This window comes from Alexandromys fortis, unplaced genomic scaffold, assembly GCF_014885135.2.
Source record: "Alexandromys fortis isolate MF-2015 unplaced genomic scaffold, M_Fortis_MF-2015_v1.1 scaffold_195, whole genome shotgun sequence".
Lineage (NCBI taxonomy): Eukaryota > Metazoa > Chordata > Mammalia > Rodentia > Cricetidae > Alexandromys > Alexandromys fortis.
This window is the reverse complement of record NW_026068105.1, coordinates 504,776-524,945: the sequence shown is the minus strand read 5'-3', so window position 1 is coordinate 524,945 and position 20,170 is coordinate 504,776. Positions and strand designations below refer to the sequence as shown.

Here is a 20,170-nt window from a genome sequence, read left to right as displayed (position 1 = left end):
GTTTCCAGGTTCTGGCTATTACAAACAATGCTGCTATGAACATAGTAGAGCATATATTTTTGTTGCATGATAAGGCCTCTCTTGGGTATATTCCCAAGAGTGGTATTGCTGGGTCCATGGGTAGGTTGATCCCAAATTTTCTGAGAAACCGCCACACTGCTTTCCAGAGTGGTTGTACAAGTTTGCATTCCCACTGTAGCTGAATTTTTCAAAGCCCGTTTTTCTTTTTAAGTTTCTAAATTTTTATTTATGTATTCTTTGAGAAATTCATACTTGTGTAAAGTATATTTTGATACCTGCCCTCACTCCCTCCCCACCATCCTTCCTGTACTCCTTCCCCACATTTTCCCTCCTTGTCTCTGTGTCCTCTTATTTTTTAATAATCCATTGATTCTAATTGCTGCAGCATAGGCAACCCACCAGGGGCTACATCCTTTAGAAAAGTGACTCTCCCTCCCCTCACAGCTATTAACTGCCAATAGCTAGCTCCTCAGCTAGAGATGGAGGCTCATGTTCCCTGTCCCCTCCATAATGGACTCTTCACTGTCTTGATCCTCTGCAGTTTCGCTTTGTTGGCTCCTTGTTAGTCTCAACTGTTAATTCCATCTTAGGCAGATGTACTGTTATACAGTCCCCACCAATTAATCATGTCAAGTGCCCTAGGAATGGACTATTCTTATAGTATGGGATATCAGCCATATCAAAGACAGCCAGGTCCTCAGACTGTAGCTTTCCCTCCAGTACCAAGCACATGAAATAGTAGAGATTCTCTGAAGATTGAGTCTTTTGTAATGCTCTAGAACTGTTCTGCCCTCTAGGTTCAGCTACACTGCTGCTTTACAGCTTCTATTATGTCAATACTGTTGATTTTTTTTTTTTAGGACTGTGAACCTGGAAAGGGGATTATGGAAGCTTGAAGTGCTACAAATTTACTAATCTTACTTTTTCTTGAAACTCCTCCATGTTTTAATGCAAGCATTTAATTTACTTCCAAAATTGATTTTGTCATTCCCCCCACCCCCACCCCGTGTTCCTTTTGCTTTTAGGACACAGATTTTTAGAGGTTTTCACTCCAGCATTCCAGAATTACTTTCTTGCCATCATTTTACCTCTAGCTTATTTATATTATTACATTTGGGAAAGAGTAAGCTTTTATAGTATAGAGTTGGGTCATTTTTTTCTACTTTCTTGAGTTAGCATTTACTGCATACCATAAAACTCATTCCTTAAGTGCACAATTCAGTGATTTGTAGTAAATTTACAGAATTCATCAACCATATCAACAATCTAGTTTTAGGACATTTCCATCACCTCAAAGAGTGCTATTAGTCCTTGTTTATACTCCCACCCTGGGCAGTCACCAAGGAAATATCCATCCCTGTGGATTCAGCTATTTGGGACATTTTATATAAATGATTCATATAATATATAGTGTGCTTGCTATCTTAGTATAATGTTTTCATTGTGTCTAGAACATTATGTCTAGAACTAGTATTTTTCCAGTGTTCCTGAGTTATTTTCTGTGTATGCTGAGAACATCTTCAACCCTTAGCCATGTACTTTGCAATCTGAAATGGAAATGCTTTCATTTCTTGCTTACACAAAGCCTCATGGTTAATCAAACGTGACACTGTATGGCTTTTTCAGATCTTTTCTTCAGCATGCGCATACCTAAGTTTGCAGATAGTCATACATGTGTATGGATATATGTTAGACTTTCTTAGAGCCTTATATGGACTTCTCATTCCCTGGATTTTGCCTTCTTAAGATTTTTTTTTTTTTTTTACTAACTGGTATTTTCTCTAACTGTTACCCAGGTGTCTGTGAAATTCAGCAATTTCCTATGAACAATATTTTCGTCATAAGTTCCTAGAAAAAAGTCTGTTAGTGTTTGCTTTGAGTTTGCTCAAATAGAGAGAGTCCCTTGAATTTCCTGAAGGCCACCAAATGGGTCAAATGGTAACTGTTGCCTGGGAATAGGACTTCCAAGGGCTGCTGCCTCTACTCTCCGCCCTCTACTGCTGGCCCTGTTGCTGGTTTGTTTTTTGTTCTCTTTCTTTTGATTTCAAACCACAGGCTTTCAAGGTTAACCACGGAAATAGGAGTTGGGATGGAAGTAGGGCAGATTAAAGCACTGCAAAACTCATTATTCTTGCAGAGATCCCGCTATTCTTCCTAAGAAATCTTCCCTGGGTTGTTACAAACCTTTGACTATTTTCTACAATTGTAAGAGTTGGTTCTGACAATTTTCTTGTTGCTTTTGTGGAAGAGGTGTTTCAAAGGTTCCTACTCTGCTGTTTTTCCTGACATTGCCTTAATGGCATAGTTCAAAGCTCTGAGGTTTGTGATTTTGATGACATGTAAGCTACTGCTTTTTAGGACTTCTGGTTTTGATCCTACGATGAAGATTGCTTTCTAACTCAATGTCCTACCAATTTTTTCCTGTGTTCTAAAAAGCTCACATTTAACTCTATAAACCATTTTGGGTTACTTTTGGTATATGATAGATATTTATGTTCATCTGGTTACATAGATTATAATGTGTTCAATGGCATTACATATGAAAACATTGCCATTTCACATTAAATTGTCTTGACATCATTGTAGAAAATCAGCTTATCACAAATATAATAATACAGCTTTTTTCTTTCTGTTTATTTCCTTGTTTTATTTGATAAGGGTCTCATGCAGTTCAGGCTGACCCTGAACTTACTATGTAGCAAAGGATGATCTGGAGCTTCTGTTCTTCTTGTTCTTTCCAAGTACTGGGATTATAAACTGCTAAGTCAGACTTTCTTGTTACTCTCAACAATTTAATGAGTTCTTTAGTTTGGATTCTAGGCCTTTAACCAATTAACTGTCTGTTATTGTTCATATTCACAGTCTTCAAATGGACCATACATTCTCAACAAGTTTTGTAACTCTACTCTGTGGGTTAGACCAGGTAGGCTTTATAGCTGTACATCATGGGATAGACAGAGTGAGGGGTGTTTATTTAATCTTACCTAGAATCTGAACTCCTAATAGCTGATAGCTTTTTGAAGGCTTTTTGGGCCAGTCATTTTGCTAATACTAAATACTTAGTTTGCAAACTGATGCATTTAATTCTGGTAACAGCTTTATAAGATATGATATTATTACACCTATTTTGCAGAAAGCAAAATTGAGCTTCTAAAGAGAATAAGTGACTTTCCCCAAATCACAGTTATTAATTAACTATCTTAAATATACCATCTTCAGAAAAATCAATGCTGCTTTGGCCATGGTACTTGTATATATTTCAAAAGACTATATCTTGAACTTTTTTCCCCATGCAATATGGGAGATTGAACTTCTGCCTTCTTGTATACCGGGCAGGTGCTCTGTCACTGAGCAACCTCTTGAGAAAATTCTCTTTTGAATTATGAAATATCATTTAAAAATGAAATTTGTTGAAAACTAAGATGTATTATTTCTAGAAATATACTTCTGAAATTCACTGTAGTATATACTCTTTGGCAATGCTATTTTCTCTGTTTCCTTATTTTTTTCTTTCTTTTTTGAGACAGTCTTGCCATGTAATTCTGACAGGCCTGGTACTTGCTCTGTAGCCCAGGCTGGCCAGTCTACTGATTCTAGCCTTTCAAGTGCTAAGATTCATCATGCACCATTATGCCCAGCTGCAATCTTTTTCTTACCTTAACAGCTCTCAGAACTTTCTTAGACCTGTTATACCATATCTTTAATACTGTTGATATCTCTAGTTCTTTTGCTTTTTATTTATAATCTCTCATCTCTTGCTTGGTCTTGTTTTCTTCCTAGTATCATTCAGATTCAACCTCAGGGAACCCTTCTCTTTGCTTTCTTGTCTGTCTATCATGCCTCCTAAGAGAAGTCTCAGCTAATTGTCTTCCTTTAGCATGCCTTGCAAGCACTACTAGAGAAAAATCATGTAGCTTTTAGTTCGTTAGTATTTCGATAAGTTCCTCATCTCTGGTACCATGTTAAGGGCTTTTCCCTCACTCCACCCCCTCAGTATATCTCTTAGTCCATGGCCAGCTCTCTGTAGTGATGAGGCAAGCAGGCCTGCTTTTTGTCCCGCCTAGCTCCTGTACGGCTAGCTTTATACCCGAAATAACAACACACAAATTGTATTCATTTAAACACTGCCTGGCCCATTAGCTCTAGCCTCTTATTGGCTAACTCTCACATCTTGATTAACCCATTTTATTAATGTGTGTAGCACCACGAGGTGGTGGCTTACCTGGAAGATTTTAACCTATGTCCATCTTGAGCTGGAGCTTCATGGTGTCTGCCTGACTCTTCTTTCTTTCTCCCACCATTCTGTTCAGTCTATTCCACCTATGTAAATTCTGCCCTATCAAAAGGCCAAGGCGGTTTCTTTATTAACCAATGAAAGCAACAGTAGATAGAAGACCCTTCTTCATCATGGGAAACAAGACCAAGCAAGAGAATGGGAAATAATGTAGGAGCATCTTCGATCTATCTATTGTTTCATTGGTTAATTAATAAACAAAATTAATTAATTGGTTAATTAATAAACAAAACTGCTTGGCCTGATAGGTCAGAACATAGGTAGGCGGGGAAGACAGAGCAGAATTCTGGGAAGAAGGCAATGAGGCAGACGCCATGCCTCTCCTCTCTGAGATGGACGCCCATTAGACTCATCCCGGTAAGCTACAGTCAAGTGGCGATACAGATTATTAGAAATGGGTTGAATCAATATATAAGAGCTAGACAATAAGAGGTTAAGACTAATGGGCCAGGCAGTGTTTAAATGAATACAGTTTCCGTGTTATTATTTCCAGGGCTAAGCTAGCCGTGCGGGAGCCAGGTGGGACGAAAAGCAGGCCTGCCCGCAGCTCCTTCTACAGCTCTCTATTTTATTCCTTATCAGGACTATTGTAGATATTCATTCATTTTTCCTATTCTCTTTTATTGTTTTTTAAAAGATATCTTTGGGTTCAATTTGAAAGAAGCAAGAGCTTTCATCTGCTTCCTCCTTCTGCACTCTGCTAACTTGCTTTCTCATTCTCCTTTTCTTCCCACTTCACTCAGAGATAGGAGAGTCTTTAGTGCTTAATGCTAATCTTCGTACTCTAGTACTGGATTCTGTCCTTATCTCCTTTGAGAACTTTAACATGACAGTCATTGCATCATTTGCCAGTTTTCCCTGAGTCCATACTTCTGCTATCTAAAGAACATGAAAAATGGGGGAAATCTCCTTCAGCATTTTAGGTAGTTGAGCAAACAAAACACTTAGATTTTTGTTTCTCATTATATACCATAAGTAGCAGTTAAAAGGTAAAATATCAAAATCAGAGTTCCAAGAGAGCCAGGATTATATGCATCTGTTAATATTTTTTTTTTGGTTTTTCAAGACAGGGTTTCATCTGTTAATATTTTTGATATCTAAATAGGAATCGATTTCTGATCTTTATTTTCAATGAAAAATTTCAAACATGCACAAAAGAAAGACTCTCACAAATATTCAATATATCACAATCTATTGTACCATTAATATACCTTATCATCACCTATCTAATCAGTACTTCTGTACACATATCAATTTTACTTATAAATGTATTTTTAAAAAATTGTTGATATAGATGTTTACTTCATAGTACATTAGCATGCATATTGTTAGCTATAGGTAAATATTTATTTTGATTCTATCTTCATAAAATTTTCATGTTATTAAATATATAAGCTTTAAGTGTTCATCTGCCCATTTCTAGACAATGTATGCTTCTGAATGATGATATACTAGTAAGAATATGCATCATCATTTTAGGCAATGGTTTGTATCATTTGCTAATTTTCATGATCTGTATATTCCCACTGGACAGTTGCAGGCTACCAATCTGTCAGCACTCAACCCTGAGTTGAAAATGGGTACAAACAATCATTAGCATATCGGGACGTGTGCATCGCCTAAAACTTACAGGTTATCATCATTCCAGAAAGTCTCATCATACTTCTTTCCAGCAACTCCCATCCTGTTCTTCCAGGGGCAAATTACAGTTTGATTATTTTTCCCAGTGTAGATTATGGCCTATTCTAGAACTTTTTATAACTAAAACAATACAGTAACTATTCTTTGTAGAAGACTTACTTAATTCAACATAAAGTTTTGAAGGGTACTCATATTGTGTAGTATACCAGTCATTTGTGTTTCTCCAACATAATTTATAGAAAATTTTTTGTATAATCGTGTTAGTTTTTTAAGGCTGCTAATAAACTCACATTAATATGGTTTGTGGAATAGAAATTATTTCCTCCACAGTTTTGGAGGCAAATCAAAGTATTGATGGGTCATTCTTTCTATAGGCTTTAAGAATATGTTTGTCCTTCCCTTTTCTAGTGTCTGCTACTTGATGTTCTGTGATGTATATAAGCATGTCATTCCAATCTTTACTTCTGTCATCAAAACGACATTTTTGTTGTCTGACTCTGTGTCTTCATGTTACCTTTTGAGTATAGTAACCATTAGATTTTGAACCCACCCTAATCTTATAATAATTTAACAACTGGCATAAACATTATCAAACCTCAAAAACCATTTTGAGGTTCCAAGTAGAGATAAATTTTAGAGGTATTCTATTCAGCATAGTACATTCTGTCCTCTGGTTTCTCAAAGTCCAGATTCATCCCAGTACTTGCAGTCTACGTATAACCCATCCCAAATGCCATTTATATATAAACTCAAAAAGTCTTACATCTCATTACTTAAATAATCTAAATTTGGTGTGAATAAGGTTCAGGATATCGTCTATCCTGGAACAAAATTTCTTTCTTCCTACCCAAAGACTAATGTAATTGAAAAAGAAGTCATGCTATTCTAATATGTAATGGTAGGCAGACATATGATAGCCAACCACATTCTGAAGGAGCACGAAAGAATGAACAAAGGGATTACTAAGCAAATTAATCATGCAGCAGGGCAAGTTTTATTCCTTAGTCATGTTCTGAGCTCCTTCTCTGGCCTCTGCATATGGGTCTTTGCTCTTGGAATTACCCTTTCGTTATTTTGTCCCACATCTGTCTCCTAGGCTGCCACTGGTTCTGCTGGTACAGAATTAGCAGAAGCCTTGTCAATCTTGAGGAAGAGAGTCATTCTGTTAAAGCCAAGGCTCTCTGCAGATCCTTCTTAGATAAACCTGTCTCTGTCCCTGGCTTCTGCTGATTGAATCTATGACTCATTCTCCTACTATCTTCAGTAAAAGTTTGGCTGGCGACAGCCTTGGGTCCTTTTCCAGAGCATGCTGTCTGGATAGGCCCCGGATTTTCCAGATCACCAAATCTGGTGTCTTTCTCCTTAATTTCAGTTTATATCTTTAATGTTATGGTTTTATTACGAGCATCAAGAAGAAACAGCCCTTATCTTCCCCACTTTGAAAGTCTCCTCAGCTACGTTTTTTTCCCAATAGCGTGACACCAATTCAGCCAGATTTCTGACACTGCATGTGTGTGTGTGTGTATACATACTCTCTAGAGTTACTTGAGCTTTCTCTACTGTTCACTTTTTTCTAAGCCTTTACCAGAACTACCTTTAAGATCTGTGTTTCTGCCAATGAACTCCTGAAGGAAATTTGGGCTCATATTATGAAAAATGTCAAAATCCTTCCAGCTTTTACTTATTATTCAATCCCAAAGCATATTCCTCATTTTGGGGATTAAAGCATCATTCCATTTCCCACTCTAAAATATGTATTAGCTTCCTAGGGTTACCATAACTAAACAATAGAAATCCATTTTCTAAGGTTGTAGAAGTACAAAAGGAAGGTGTTGGCTCAGTTGCTTCCCTCTTAAGGATCTATGGGAGAGTCCTTTGTACACCTGTCCCCTGACTCCTGGTGATAAACCTTTGCTCATAGCATTCCCATCACTGCCTTCTTAGGCCCTCCCGTAATTTATTATGATTTCATATAGTTGATTAATGAAATCTTGATTGATTATATCTGCAAAGACCACATTCTCATCTGAGGTTAAATTCTTAGGCTTTGGAATATTCTTAAACCCTGTATGTTTATTACTGCCTCTTCCCCATCTCTCATTCATATTTGTACAAACTAATTTTCAATGATAAGACTGATCATGCTGAAGAGTATGTCAAATGTTTCTGTCCAATAATAAATAAATAAATAAATAGTGCAATGGGAAAACCGTAAAAGTCCCTGTATTCCCTTCACAAAGCACAGTCCTCTTCTGTTTAACTACTGTACAGACTTATGATAATTTTCTTTATGTTTTTTACTACCTATATATCTATCCACCACTAGACAGTATTACTTTCCCCGTAATCATACATATACTGGATCTTCCTTTTCTGTTTAATATTGTATTTGTGAAATTCATCCACATTACAGTTTGGAGCTATAGTAAATTCTTTTTCACTGAAGTATAGTATTCCTTTATATAACATTGTTTTTTTTTTCTGTTTCACTATAACTGGAAATTTGGATTCTCATTTGGATGAAGCATCAGTATCAATCCTGCTATATGATGCTTCTTGCATGGGAGTCTTGGGATGTATGTACATGAGTTTCTCAGGCTTTATACCTTGGAATGGAATTGAGAAGAGTTCACAAATCCTCTTAAGCCTGTATCAGAACTATACCTCAGGGGCTGTGGTGGTGACACAAACCTTTAATCCCAGCACTCAGGAGGCAGAGGCAGGTGGATCTCTGTAAGTTTGAGGCCAGCCTAGTCTACAAGAGCTAGTTCCAGGACAGCTAGGGCTGTTACACAGAGAAACCCTGTCTCAAAACAAACGAACAAACAAAACTGTACCTCAGCTCAACAGTTCATTGGATTTGGCAGATTTTAGTGATCTCCAATTATCTAAGTGTAACTACAGAGAGGAGGAAGCTAGGGATGCTTGGGTATTATATGTATTGAATATTCTACTTTTAACTCTCTAGTCATAGGGTATACTTCCTATAAATGTGTACAAATTCTATCCTTGTGGCTATGCATTCATTTGTTAGTTATGTGTTTAAAGTATCCATTCTAATTCCAGCTAATCATTTCACTGCCTTTATGATACCTCTTGATAAAATTCTTCATTTTATAGAGTAAAATATTTTCATATTTTCTATATGCTTAAGGCTTTCTGTATTTCAGTTAAACAGTTCTGTCTAGTGTGAATGTAGGAAGGTATTGTTCTCTGTTCTAAAAGTTTATTTTTTGTCCTTCATGCTTAAGTCCTTAATCACCATGGAACTGATTTATGTATACATTGTAAAATATAGTTCCAGGTTTTTTCTTCTCAAATTGGTAGTATCTAACCAACACCCAAAGTCTATATATCTCAATGAACTTCTCTACAGTAAGAATATGCATTCTGAAGCTGTGGAGATTCACATGGATTTTATACTTTAACTATCAAATATCTGTTATACACTTATCCAGCACCAAAACAAAATTTCTTTAGTGAATGTTTGAGTCTTTTGTCCATTTTTAAATTTATGAGCTATTGGTATTTTTAACATTGTGTACTGAGATTTTTTTATGTGTTTTCTGAATACAGATCCTTTATAAGGCCTGATTCTGGTCTGTAGTTTATTTGTTCTTGTGTTCTTAATGGTGTCTTGAAGCACAAATATTTTATATTAATGAAGTTCAGTTTAGAAATTTATTATGTTATGATTTAACCTTTTGATATCTTAACTAAGCTATCTTTCCTGGAATCAAAGTAAAAATATATAGTCTTTTGTATTTATCTAGAATATCCACTGTCTTGGTTCCTATATTTTTTGCATGGAAATTTGTGTTTTAAGGTCTGATCTAAGTCCTTAATTTTATATGGAGATTTCCAGTTGATTAACACCGTGTCTTGCAAAGACTATTTTTCCATTGAATTTCCTTGTATAATTTTGTTCTTTTGATCCATATGTCTGGCTTTATGTTTCAGATCCCTATTGGATGGACCTTTATAGTGAGCTTGACAATCATAGTGACTTTTCCCGCTTGTTTCTTCTATCCTAGGTCTTTTGTATCCATGCAGATTTTGGCAACACCCTGTTGGTTTTTTTTTTTTTTACAAAAATTGCTGGAATTTAATGGAGATTGGATTGAGTCTGTCACTTAATTTAGAAAATTGCATCATTTTTTTAGTATCAGTTTCTTCTAGTCCATGAATCCAGAATATCTCTTCCTTTATTCAGATTGTCTACGATTCATCTCATCATTATTTTATATATTGTAGCATACCAAACTTCTTATAATAAATTTGTTTCTAAGCATTTTATTCATTTTGACACTCTTGTGAATAGAATTGTTCTGTTTCATTTTCTGATTCTTGTTTGCAAGTGTATAGAAATAAGTTGGGTTTTGTATTGATCTTATATTAGTCTAAAATGATCTAATTAAAGGTTTTATTGTTTTTTTGTTAGTATAATGGTTTTATTATGGATAGCTTAGATTTTCTACATGTGAAAAAAGCATGTTTCCTATGTATAAAGACAGTTTTACTTATTTTCTAATCTGGAAACTTACTGTTTACTTGTTTTTGCCTTGTGTTCTCTAAAACCTTCAGTACATTGTTGAGTGGAAGTAGATGAGCTAATGTCTTTGCTTTAATCCCAATCTTGTTTTAGTGCAACATTTTTATTAATTCTTTGAGAATATTATACACTGTTAAGCTGTAGTTTGATCATGTGTATCCTGTACTCCTCATTGCTACCAGATCTATCCTCACCTTTCCACTCCCTCCTTATTCCCTATATTCTCATTTTTTAAAAATTGCCATCAGAGTCCAATTTGTGTTTCTCATATTCACATGGGGTGTAGAGTCTTTCTTTGGAGCATGGTCAGCTTACCAGGGGCCACACCCTTAAAGAAAACTGACAGTCCATCCCATGGAAGCCATCAGCTGTCAATAGCTCCTCAGAGGTACAGGCCAAGTACCCTACTGCTCCTGCTCCGAGCTGGCAATGTTGGCTGACTTGATCCTGTGCAGGACTTATGCTAGCATAGCTGCTTTGAGTTCCTGAGTGCAACAGTTCTGCCGTCTTCAGAGGCCAATCTGTATCATAAAGTAACTGGTTTTTCTTTTTTGTTTTTTTGTTTGTTTGTTTGTTTTTTTGTTTTTCGAGACAGGGTTTCTCTGTGGCTTTGGTTCCTGTCCTGGAACTAGCTCTGTAGACCAGGCTAGTCTTGAAGTCACAGAGATCCGCCTGCCTCTGCCTCCCGAGTGCTGGGATTAAAGGCGTGCGCCACCATCGCCCGGCCTGGTGTGTGTGTGTGTGTGTGTGTGTGTGTGTGTGTGTGTGTGTGTGTGTGTGCGCGCGCGCGCGCCCATGTGTGTGAAAGGTGCCTTTGGAAACCAGAAAAGGAATCAATCAGATCCCTTTGAGCTGGCCTTACAGGTCATTTTGAGCTGTCTGACATAGATACTAGAACCAAATGTAACTTCCATGGAAGAGCAGTGCCCTTAACTGCTGAACCCTCTCCAGCCTCTTTATTCTCAATATTCAGTTCTAAGATAAAGTTGTTAAAATGGTTCTCAAGATTAGGTGAGCTTTGCTCAGCTTCTAGAAACCACTAACATTCTTTGGCTCATGGTGCCTTCCTCACATTATTCCAACTGCTGTATATGTCATCACAATTAATGTTTTTACATTCATGAGAGACATTGGTCTGTGCTTTTATTCTGCTGGCCTTGTTTATTACTTTTGGTGTTCATGGTACCAATAGAATTTATTGAAAAAGATTCTGTCTTCCTCTAACTTTTTAAGTTTTTGTGCAAGATTGGTTTTCAGTCTTCGGATATTTCATATAATTCACTAATGAATCCAACTGAACCTGGATGTTTCTTTGGGCTAGTTAGCTGATTAGTGATTCCACCTCCTTTGAAAGGTTTAGTAAATTATTCTCCTTTTGGAATCTGCTTTGACAATTTTATGCCTATGAATTTGTCAATTCATATAAATTTTCTTTCTTGTTGACTTAAAGTTCTTCACAATATTCCTTTATAATCATTTTCATGAGTGGTGATACTTTCTCTTTAGTCCATAATTTTAATCTTTTTTCTTCTCTCCTATTTTCTTGGGCATGTTATCAAATGATTTGTCATTTCATTAAATTTTTCAAAGAAACAGCAGACCTGCAGATGGGGCTCTTGGGATCCACTTGGTGTGGTATTTTATGTGCTTAGTGTTAAGTGAGCACCACAGGAAAGTCCTATCCTCAGGAATGGGGTCTTGCACCATCTTATTCTGCTCAGGGTTAGAATAATGTTGATATAAGTAGACTGCTAGCCATCTAGACGGATGCTGAGCTGACTCACATCTGAGTCTAACAGCATCAAGGGTCCATGGAGGCTCAGACACTTCAGGGCCCATGTATCCGTAATACATGACAAAATACAAGTGTGCCACACTGATGTGTATGTACCTAGAAAATTGTAGAGCTCCCATCTGTGAGTGTCGGCCTGCTGTTGGCTGTGGTATCCAAAGTTTGGGTATAGTTACTAGAAATAGTTCCTTGGCCACTAAAATTGATTCTAAGGTGAGTCATAGCTGAACCTCAAAGTTGTCAGGACTTGTCCAATCCAGAAAGTTGAGTGAGAGTACCCCATTTCCACACTCATACAGTGGAAACTTGGGTATCTTTCATAAAGTCTACAGCTGATGTGGGTGGGGATGCACTTAGAAGGTGTGTCTGAGCTTCGGACTGCTTGGAGCCTTTAGTTTCTACCAAGTGCTGGCTTTCACCATGATGGTCTTGGCGTGGAACTCTGAGAAAAAGCTCTGTTCAGCTTTCATGTCAGTAGGTAGAGTTCTACTGTTTACTGTGCCTGCTGAGGATGGAGGCAGGGTTTTGGGAGTAGCCTCTACCTCAGAGCCTAATGTCATTCTCACGACTCAGTACACAGATACTGGCCTAAAGGTAGAAAGAAGCCCTGCACTAGATTTGACTGTGGCAGGCCTAGATTAAATTCTCTATCCAGGCTAATCTTCCTGGAGATGGTGAAGAAGTATCTTTTTGCCTTTTTTATAGCTATTCATTATGATGTATTTGTAGCGGGAAATTGCTAAATGTTATCTGCCAACTGGCAACTCTATTTTTATTAATTTTTTTTGAGATAGGGTCTCACTCTGCAGCCTTGGCTGGTCTGAAACTCAGTATGAAAATTGGGTTGGCCTCAAACTCGCAGAGATCTGCATCTCTCTGATTCCTGAGTGCTGGGATTAAAAATTTGTGCCACCTCACCTGACTCCAACCACCTTTTTAAATAGTTCCTAGGGTTTTTGCTTTTATTGATCTCTCCTGAGAACCCAGAGTGTTGCCTGGCTCATAGTGGTTATTGAATAAGTATTTTTAAGTATATACTTTAGAATGCTCATACAGCTCCCATGGTTCTGTAGCCTCGCTGATATGGTATTGGCATGATTGTATATACTGTCAAACATCAGATATTTTTCTATGGCTCTCGCTCCTCATCTGACTTGCTGCATTTCACCAAACTCTAATATGATCAAATACTTTTTATATATCTATTAGCTATGTGGCTTTTTTCTCTTTTATGGAGGATTCATCAATCTTGTGCTCATTTTCCTCTTGGTTGCCCATCTCTGTTTCTTACAGATATATGAAACTTTATTGATCCAGCATTCACACTCTGTAATAGTTATCTATGTAGTAAATATCTTATCCTGTGATTTTTTTTGTCTATTTATGGCTTTTATTTTTATTCATTGGGTGCCTTGTGCCATAGCATATGTGTAGAAATCAGACTACAACTTGTAGGGAATTAGTTCTCTCCTTCCCTATGTGGGCCCAAGGTATTGAACTCAGGTTTTGTGGCAAGTGCCTTTATCCACTGAGCCATTTTGTTGATACACTTTATGACACTTTTCAAGAACAGGATTTTTTTTTATTTTATTGAAGCTATATTGGGTGGTCATTTCCTTAATAACTACACCTTTTGTACCCTTTTTAAAATATAGTATTTTCGCCGGGCGATGGTGGCGCACGCCTTTAATCCCAGCACTCGGGAGGCAGAGGCAGGCGGATCTCTGTGAGTTTGAGGCCAGCCTGGTCTACAGAGCTAGTTCCAGAACAGGCTCCAAAGCCACAGAGAAACCCTGTCTCAAAAAAACCAAAAAAAATAAAAAATAAAAATATAGTATTTTTAGTTTTTGAAATTAAAGTATAATTGTATTTTCCCCCTTCCCTTTCCTCCTTCCAGCCCTTCCTAGTATTTGCCTTTTGCTCGCTCTCAAATTTATGACTTCTTTTTCTTGAGTCCACCTTTTGTATCTTAAGATATAAATACTCTTATGCATTGCTGGTAGAAATACAGAAGAGTACAACTCATGCAGGGTGAAATTTATATATAAAAATTACATCAGCATTTACTCCGTCTCGGCAATTTCATTTCTTAGAATTTATTTGAAATAAATGTTTGAAAAATACCAAATTTTAAATATATATATTAAACACACATGGCTAACTTTTAGGGCTTAGTTCAAAATAGCATAAGACTTGATATAAGACCAGTATTTCAGTGTTTGTTAGTAGCAGAGTATCTGAATAACTATTGTACAGTGAAGTATTGTATAAAAACAGTAGTTTTTACATTAATATGGAAGTATTTATGGGATATATTATTAAATCCAAAAAAGAAAGTTTCAGGCCATTATTTATATAGGAGAAAGGTATAACTAATGAATTCCATTTATTATGTATATATTATATACATATATATAAAGGAAATACTGGAACTGTAAGTCAAACTTAAGAAGAAATACTATTTATGGGGAAGGAAGGGAAAGAAATGAAGGGGTCAGAGATGGAATGATACTTCTGTAAAGGTGCTGTATAAATCTTTTCACTTTAGAGCCATATACATGTTTTGCATGATTACAAATGTAATAAAAACTATAATCAAAAAGGAAAGAGGGCTGGGGGTGTAGTTTACAATTGGGTGCTTACTTAGCATGCACTAAGCCCTGGATTCAAACCTTAGGATCACATATACATAAAACTCAAGAAAGAATAAATCCATAAAATTAAAAACCTGAAGCAAATGATAAACATAGTTGATGGCATAACCACTCAGAGAAAATAATTACTGTAGTGACTTTGAAGTAATACATATCTATTACTAACAATATATAATCTAAGGACTGCAAAAATATAAAGGTATATTCAATCATTTTATTGTTGTTAGACATATTAGTATTGGTCGTGGAATTTTTCAATTCTGTGAATATGTTGTTAGAGAAAGCTAATAATAAAGCACTTTGGTAGTATTATTAGGATGTGAGGAACTGGTGATGAAGTTCTTGCCTAGAAGGCAAGCAGCCTTGGGTTTGCTCCCCAGGTCTCCCCAAAACAACTGTCCAAACAAAATAAAAGAGATGCAGGTCTAAAACCAGAGTTAAATAGAAACCTTGTCATAGTAAATTTGAATTGGAAATGTTCTTATAAATTTAAGATCAATTTTTCCCCTATAAAATAGCCTAGCTTTGCCTACTATAAAGGCTGAGAAGCAACAATGAACAATAGTAGTTTCCAAGTACTTTTCATTGAAAGGAACCGGGTAACATTGGGAAAATAGTCAAGGTTCAAGTTAGAAAATGTACAAGATAAGCTTGGGATAGCTTTCTGTTCCAGAAAATCAGAAAGCAAACTAGAAGCTGGTTTAAAGGACTTCTTATGGGTTCTAAGTGGGACTGCAAATAATCACTATATGTATTGAAATGCATATATTCTATAAAAATATGTGATTTCATAAGTTACTGCAGATAACCACTGGTTACCATTAGGTATTTCTAAAGTAATAGTTTCTTATTGTCATAAATAATGAAGAACCGATGGAATCAAGCATTTATGTGCTTTTCTTATATAAACTATACTCAGGAAAACTAAAAGGTTGATGATTAAAACTACAAAAGAAATAATAGAGTCAGGGAAGGCCCGTTTTGTAATTTGTATAAGTTAATAGATCTAAACAATAATCACCAATCATTATAAAGCCCATTAGGTAAAAGTTTAATAATAATTGAGGATGTGACAAACACCACTTAAATTCACAAATTAATTTCAACATTACTAAAAATGTGCAAGTGAACATTATGTACCTTTGGACATGGTACAATAGGAAATATACGCTTAGATATGGAAATTTTTACATTAAATGTTGAACATGAATCTAATTAAATTTTTACAGAAACAGTCTTTAATATAACTTTCTAGGATATTCTAAATGATCTTGATCTGTTCTGGATAATTTGGTATCTATGAGCAAATACACACTAGGTATTTGAAATGCACCAAATTTGACCCAAATTGATAAAAAAAAAGTACATACAAGTGATAAGTGATCAATGACAACTGTATTAGACTAGATTTGACTGTCAAGAAATTTTGAACAAGTTATCATCAAAAACATTTTATTAAATCAATTTGTTCACCAAACAGATAATGGTTATATAATATCAATAGATGGAGAAGAAAAGTTAATGAAGAGATGGAACAGAAAAATGATTTAAAAGTTGTAATAGCCAAAAACCGATTTAGATCTTGATTAAATAACCAAGTATTTAAAAAGTCACTGAAATAATCAGTCATTCAAATATAAATCTGGAATTACTAAGTTAATGACTATGAAAATGGCATTCTGGTACTACTCAAATGTCCTTTTGAGTTAGAGGTATGTATACTTGGATGAGCTTGAGGTTTCTGGGTACCTTCCTTACTTTGACCTTGTGCAAGATGCAGTTTTAAGATCCATGCACACTTACATGTACATGCATCTGCATGTGTGTGCGTGCACACACATACACACACACACACACTTGCTACATGTTATAAAAACCTTTCCTAAACTAGGTTCTGTATCTGAGATCCAGAGTTTATTTTTTATTAACTTTTAAAAGGTTGTACTGGGGAGGCTTTGTAGAACTTCCATATCTCTTTGTCTTGATCCAGATGAACCCCCAAAGAAGAACAAAGGTGATCCCATGAACAACCTGGAAAGTTTTTACCACGAGACTATAATGAAAAAGCGTCTTGAAGAGTTCCAACTTATGAGAGGTGAACCCTTTGCTTCCCACTCACTGGTCTCAGCTACATCAGTGGGTGATAGTGGCACAGCTGAGAACCCATCACTCCTCCAGGACAAGGGAAAGCAGGCAGCACAGGGTAAAGGCCCCAGTCTCCATGTGGCAAAAGTTATTGATTTTCCACCTGAGCAGTGTTGGACTGGGCCTAAGAAGCTGACGCAACCAATAGAATTTATCCCTGAAGATGAGATCCAGAGAAACCGTTTATCAGAGGAGGAGATCCGAAACATCCCTATGTTTTCTTCATATAACCCAGGGGAACCAAACAAGGTATAGGCCAAATCGAGAACACAACATGGGTTGTTCTCACTTTATTTACCTCTACCTAACAGGGCATTTTTAAATTACCTTTGATTCTGCCAAAGATTATGACATAGGTATTCTGTTTGTCCTTAACCATCATTTTCCGCATACTATTTAAGTAACCTATTTCCTACCATGTTATGTGTGCCTTTCTTAGGTTCTAAAGTCTCCTCAGAATTTTTAAGTAAAAATGAGATTTAGCTCCTATCCACTAAAAGCTCTAAATTATAGGAAAAGTAACCACATATTTCCTAATGATTGACTACCTGGTTGTGGGTTCTGTTAAAAACAAAAATTCCTAAAGCATTCATTTTTGTCCAATTTAAGAAAACAGAGTGAAGAATAATGTTCCCCGTTTTTAAAAACTGGATGGAGGGATACTGAAGTACTTGAACTGCCTTTCTGTTATGTTATTCCTGTTCCAAGGGTAGCTTGACCTTCATTTACTTTTTGTCATGAACTATTACTAACATGTCAAACAATAAATAATATTCCCATGGATAAATTGGGAATATCTGCATACTTAGCTAGCCATGTTTACTAAGACTTAATTTTCATATTTGCTTAGTTTTAAAAAATAAGAAAAGTATTATGAATGTACCTGAAGAATTTCGTGTATTCTTCATCAATCCCATTCTTTCTTTCTAGTTTTAACCACTATTTTGAATTTGCTAGTTCTCTTCCTGGGAACATTTTTACCTATTTACTACATAAATGGTATATAACTGTCCCTAACTAATAATAGCTAAGTTTACTTTCTTTTACATGATTATATGTGAAAAATATGCATTCAGTAGAACCTATACTCTGAATTTTGAATTTGTATTTTTGTCAAACAGGCAATATACATTATGGTGTTATGGTACTTTATTGAGATGCTGGGCAGCCATAATGACCCACAGCTCACAGTCAGTCAGCTCCGTGTCATAAGTAGAAACCATTGACACTCTGGAGTACCAGGTTGCTAAAGTGCAGTGTTCCATAGATTATATATATTAAGTACATTTCTAAGGATATTATCAACTTACAAAGGATTTATCAAAATATAACCCTATCTTTTTTTTCTTTTTCTTTTTTTTTTTTTTTTTTTTTGGTTTTTCGAGACAGGGTTTCTCTGTGGCTTTGGAGCCTGTCCTGGAACTAGCTCTGTAGACCAGGCTGGCCTCGAACTCACAGAGATCCGCCTGCCTCTGCCTCCCGAGTGCTGGGATTAAAGGCGTGCGCCACCACCGCCCAGCCTTTTTTTTTTTTTAATAACCCTATCTTAACCCCAGGTACTTCTTAGCTATCCATAAATATTTATAGATATCCATAGATACAGTTTTATACAGTTTAAAACTGTTACTATTTTTACTCAATATACCCAATATTTTAAAATTGTATTTCTAATGATACAAGGAACAATTTAGTAATCCACAATAGAAATATGATATAATTAATTTTCCATTTTTAAAATTTATTTTCCCCCATTACTTTACTGCTACAGATCAAGCATTGTTATGTATATTGTCGGTTTTCCACAGTACTAGAAATTGAACCTAACATCTTGGGAATACTAGGCAAATTCTTTACCCTTGAGCTATTTCCATAGACTTCTTTTTCACTTAATATTGAGACAGAATTTCACTAATTGCATGGACTATCCTTGAACTCAATCTGTAGTCCAAGTAATCATGAACTTGTGATCTCCCTGCCTTGGCCTCCTAAATAATTGAGATTCTAGACATAAATCACCAGGCCTGGCTTGTACACATCTCTTACTGCCCATGTACAAACATTCCTCCTAGACAATATTTTTTCAAGCTTAAGTTATGATTCATAGGTTACACCAGCAAGGCTTTATTTTTAAGGAAATGAATAGAAGAATAGAATAGATCAAAGTGTACCCCATACAGTTGTATTCCCCACAGTTAAGCACTGTTTCTTAAAAGTTATATTTTTTGTTCATGCAAAGTGTGAGAGAGTAGAAAAAAGGAATGGTACATATGGGCTATAGTGTTTAATGTAGTTCTTCCTGTAGATCTCAGGCAAAATATTGAGCAATATATCCTTCTCTTATATTTCACACATTTTAGTGTACATAGAAAACACCTAAAGAAGTTATTAAGACAGGTTGCTGGCCTTCACCACCAGGTTTTTGACTTAGTGGATCTGGAAAAGGGTATGAAAATTTGCATTTCCAATGTGTTCCCAGGAAATACTAACAGTTTTGGTCTAAGAATGGAATTTCTTGGTTGCATACCAAGGAATGAAATTACTGATACAGGATATCCATATCTTCCACTTGTACCAAGGAGTATTTTAGAAATTTCCTTCACATCTTTGACAAAACTTTCTATTAGACTTTTAACTTTACTTAAGAGTTCAGAAAGGTAATTTATTTTTAAATTTGCATATTCCTATTTTCCAGTAAAGATGTACATGTATTTTTATATTAATTATTCCTTCTACTCTCTGAGTTAGCTTTCTGTTCCTTTGCCCATAATTAGATATGTTTGCCTTCTTATTTTTAATGATTACTTTTCATTTTTTAAAGATTTCTTTTTATTGTGTGTGTCACATGTGTGAGAAGAACAAAGAAGAGAGTTATTTGGACTGCTAATTTCTGAGTATTTCCTGACTAGTAGCCATACATTCATGAGAATATTAGCAAGATAAATACCAAAAACTACGTCTAAGCTAACATATTCAAACTATAGAAAAGCAAAAAGAATGAATGCTTTAGATAGGATCAAAGAGAATTACATCAGACGTATCACAAGGCAACACAAGCAAGAAAAGAATGGAAT

At 35.8% G+C, this 20,170-nt stretch overlaps 1 protein-coding gene across 5 annotated transcripts in view; it reads left to right on the top strand.

Annotated features, from left to right (window-relative positions):
- The window catches only part of Rbm41 (RNA binding motif protein 41), a 52,419-nt gene that overhangs the window by 18,026 nt on the left and 14,223 nt on the right, over positions 1–20,170 (top strand). For all 5 annotated transcript variants that reach the window (XR_007588971.1, XR_007588970.1, XM_050124013.1 and 2 more), the window contains one exon: positions 16,945–17,348. Coding sequence is in view for 3 of the 5 variants with exons in the window: in XM_050124013.1 (XP_049979970.1) it covers positions 16,945–17,348 (404 nt within the window). In the remaining 2 variants the exon portion in view is untranslated. The remainder of the gene's footprint in view (positions 1–16,944; positions 17,349–20,170) is intronic.